General features: G+C 42.5%; 1 protein-coding gene across 2 annotated transcripts in view; it reads right to left on the bottom strand.

Annotated features, from left to right (window-relative positions):
- The window catches only part of LOC113214385 (cytochrome b5-related protein-like), a 29,789-nt gene that overhangs the window by 4,048 nt on the left and 21,252 nt on the right, over positions 1-4,489 (bottom strand). For both annotated transcript variants that reach the window (XM_026433733.2, XM_026433731.2), the window contains one exon: positions 2,141-2,227. In XM_026433733.2, coding sequence (XP_026289518.1) covers positions 2,141-2,227 — 87 coding nt within the window. The remainder of the gene's footprint in view (positions 1-2,140; positions 2,228-4,489) is intronic.

Below are 4,489 nucleotides of genomic sequence, written 5' to 3'. Positions count from 1 at the left end.
ACAGACAGACAGAAAAAGTTTTTTCCGACCAGACGGAGTAATAGGCTTCGCTAATCGCTCAGCCAATCAAATTCAATTCCTCAAACACACTCAGAAATGACATCAGGCTTGGACACTATTTAACATCGGAAAACTTTGAGGTCTCCATCTTAAGAAGTATGAGACCATCTTTTTATGTAGTAGCACCCAAAACCAGTTAAAGTGGGTTGAAATTCAGAGCAAATAGTATTTTTAAATGTCCCCAAAGCATAAGATTATGTCATTTTAGGGTAAGCAGTGAAATTAGGGTAAATCACCCCAAAACACAACTATGTAGACTGAAATTGATATAAATAAGAATTTCTTTAGAATGTTCAAATGTGTGCACTGCTTTTAAGCTAAAAAACTTAAGTTGAAGCGTTCAATGTCAATTGAAATGAAAGTTAGGTTTTGGACGAGACAAGAATTGAAAAACTTTGTTATCTACTTCTCAGGAGGGACAGGCCAAAGGCAAAGTATTGCAGCATATCTAATAAGATGAGTAGAGGTGGAAATCAAAGCTAATAGTCCAAAAGTTTTGATAATGGTATAGTTGAATAGAGACAGAAGTTAGTGAATGTAACAGTTTATTATGTCAGAAAGATCAGTTTTCAAGGTGGATGGGTGGAAAACAAAATTCAAACAAAAGTAAAGCAAAAATAATAAATTGCCGTGGGGCAAAATTCTACATGGGCTCAAAATCATAGAGAATAACTTAAATAGTTTTAGTTCAGTCTTTTGAGTCTTAAAAAGTTTACAATTTTTTTTAACAAACAGCAGGGCAACCGGGGTACGTTCCTCCGTGGGTAACGTACTCCGGGGTAACGTACCCCGGTACCCCTGTGCCCTGATACCCCGACCCAAAAAATATTCGAAGTAGCTCATAATATTAATTTTATAGTTAAAATAGGTGTCGGGGTATCAGGGCACAGGGGTATCGGGGTACGTTACCCACCGAGGAACGTACCCTGGTTCCCCTGCAGGATTAAGATAAGGTATAAAGTTGCATAAAAGCTTAATCTTTTAAAGGCCGTCTTTCCACTCTCCCATTACTTTTTAGAACGTCTAGTAACAGCAATCGAATCAGCATAAAATTTTGAACCAAAATCTATGAAAGAACAACATGATATTTTTATTATTATTTTTTTTGTATAAGGCAAATTGTTAATTAATATGGTATGTTGCGCTAAAGTTGCTCTTCTGCCCTTTGTTAAGAATTCAAGGAGTAGTATACTTTCACGTCTCTTCCACAACTATCTCTTATCTACCAAAACCAATTGTGTCATATAGTATAACCTGCTTTCCTCCGTCTGTACGTTTATTTTTACAAAATTTGATTGTTTCCTTTAAAGTATTGTAAATTTGATCAATGTATAAACCTTGTAAAATCATAGGAAACTCATTCAAACTAAGAATGTTCCTGAACTTTTGAATGATATACAAAAATGCCAACCAAGACAAATCAATACTCCATCTTACTTTTTCACTGTTAATAAGAAAGTCAGAGAAAATCCGCAATCTTAAAGTCACATCAAGTAATCTGATATTCAAGCCAACAATATTGCACTCACTTAAAGCCATGGACTACTACTATATATGGTATTCTCAACTGTCACATATTGTTAGTGCTTTATTAAATATCTTATGTTTATCACAACCATGATCTGGAGAGAGTCGGACTGTAACCATAACGTCTGGTTAATTCAGAACTTCAGAGAGACGAAGGCTGTGTAAGTGCTTGATCTCGGCATTCTCACAACGTTGTGTATGGTTGAGACAAGGGGTACATGGTCAGCCTGACCCCATCCCTGTCTCCACAACTGTATAAATCTAACAATATGGACATTGTTGATTCAGCTATATTTCATGGTTGTCCCTGCTCGACCCTAAAACTTGGTTCTCACAACCATTGGACGGTTGTGATAACTTTTCGTTTTTCTGGGTGTAGACTTAGTATGGCAACAATAATTTTAAATTGCAGAGGTGCGTGTTCTGATAAAGCCCAAACTAATTTATTGCGAGGAAAGCCTCCTTTGGATTGTTCCAAACGCCTGTGCATTGAAAAGGAGGAGGCGCACCTAAGAACCGGTAAACAGTTTACGTGATTGTGTCTACAACGTACCTGCTAAGCACCAGCACTGGATTGCTGCCGTAGTCGGCCCGATCTCGCGTCGCATCCAACTGGCCGAGACCGAAGTCACGGTCGAGTCTGTTAAGAACAGAAAGGCCAACGTTCGTTATGCACGTTTTGGGTATGGTTGGAGAGAGAGACGATGGGGGCACGAGGGTCTCGCAGGATAGTGATTAACAAGCAGACCCGCCCTTCCACCAAACGGAGTTGCCAGCTCCGCTTCACTCCGCCGGCAACTCCGTTCGTCAGGGGCTGCTTGGCCTGCCGGCGGTGATGGTATTTCCGTCACTTGATTTGCTGAAGAACATAATCAAATTATGTAGCGGGCCTTAGAGCGACTGTACCTATTTCGGATCAGATTTTTGCATTCACGACCTATACCAAAGCACACAGGTTCTAGAACAATCGCGTAGGAAGGCACCTAAAGGTTAGATCTTCCTTTACAGAAATCAATTTTTTTGGCATCCGTAGCTGCACTCGCTTCGGAGTTATGGCAGTTTGAGTATGGACGTGATTTTGATCCGAAACAGGGACATATGAACCTATTTCGGATCAGCTTTGGATCAAGATGGCGATTTTGCCGTCTTGTATCCTGACAGAAGTCGGCTCTGGAAGTAATCAAGATTTTGGTCCACAGCCCACAGGGTCTTTGAATTATTGCCTGATCCGAAATAAGCATGTGCACCTAATTCGGATCAAATGAACTAATAATTAGGAACCGACCAGCAACACACTCGGCAGTAGTTTTTAAGTAGAAAAAGTGAAAAAGACGAATAAACGTCATATTCTTTATCAGTTGGAATGCCTTTTGCGGGAGATTTAGATTATGTCAGAGTATTTTTGACTAAATCGACATAAAATGCAGTGGAACTGGCAAATATGGTCCTGGACTGTCCTGGATTAGGCCATCTCACCGGAAAACAAATTTCGAGGTACGCACGTCTAGTGATAGATTAGACCTAGCAGAGACCCTGTGCAAAGTTTTATCCCTGTGCGATAACGTTTACCTGACCCGCATCGCGATTTTCCGAGCGGGCTCGAAATTGGCGCGCGGTGACCCGACACCTTGTCGGCTCTGCCGTGCTGATACGGTGGGGTCAAAGGTGACGGCTCGGGTCTGACGTATGACCCTATGGGTCCTACTTCACATCCGACATGGTGAATCCGAGCTCGCGACTGACCGGGCGTCTCCAGGGGCCCAAACGTCGCGGGCCGCGCGGGTCGCTCCTGGCAGCCGAAATTGGCAAAATCAAACATATTGAGTTTGCCAATATGGAGGCCGTACCGTGCCCTATCCAAAACTATGTAGCGTGCCAGGTAGCGGTGACGCGATCACTGGAAAAAGTTTAAAAAACGGGTATTTGCGCCTGTGGTGACGTCACTTAGACTGCCCGCATTACACGCCTGTAGCGCATGGTAGCCTAGTACGCAGGCGTTTTTGACATCACTTAATTTTTCCAGTGATCGCGTCACCGCTACCTGGCACGCGACATAGTTTTGGATAGGGCACGGTACGGCCTACGTATTGGCAAAAACATTATGTTTGATTTTGCTAATTTCGGCTGCCAGGAGCGACCCGCGTGGCCCGCGACGTTTGGGCCCCTAGAGACACCCGGTCAGTCGCGAGCTCTACAGGGTCTCTAACAGGGTCTCTACTATGTCTAATCTATCATTAAATGTGCGTACCTCCGAAATCGCCGACTTCGACTACCAAAATGAGATGACCTATCCTGGATGACCAAGTATGGATCATAAAGCAACATTTTAAAATATACTCTGACAGAACAAAGTAATAGTGAGCACCAAAAAGGTTTCGACCAGCATTAAATCGAAGCTGCTCGCAAAACTCGACTTAAGAAGTTGTGACTTTTAACTTGTTTTAACCTCTACCCGCGTTCTAACCTGACATGATATAAGATCGAATCCACATTTGAAACGTGTCTTCTGGGCCTTCAACTAAAGATTGATACCTGGGTTAACGCGAAATTATGCGTACATACCAAGTAAAGTCAATTTGATTACACCACAACATTCTCCCACCTCCTAAACAATGAATGTTCATGTTCAATTCGGCCGCGCGGGCCGCTTGGGCCGCACTAGGACGAAGTGATGATATTTTCTGGTAGAAAACGACAAACTTTTTCACAAAAAAAAATTAAAACCCATACATTTTAGCGAGGGAGCGTGTGTAGGTCTTATTGATCCGCATTAGGGGCTGATCCGAAATAGTTTCAGTCGCTATACTCGTCGTCTTCAAAGTTTGCCCCGTACACACGAGAAAGGGATGTAACGGTGCCGCACCCCGACTACAACCTACCCTTCTGCTTAGAAAATGTTTTT

Source organism: Frankliniella occidentalis, unplaced genomic scaffold (genome assembly GCF_000697945.3).
Source record: "Frankliniella occidentalis isolate FOCC.00 unplaced genomic scaffold, Focc_3.1 Scaffold249, whole genome shotgun sequence".
Classification (NCBI taxonomy): Eukaryota; Metazoa; Arthropoda; class Insecta; order Thysanoptera; family Thripidae; genus Frankliniella; species Frankliniella occidentalis.
Note: the sequence above shows the minus strand (reverse complement) of the source record. Positions and strands in the feature narration are given on the sequence as shown.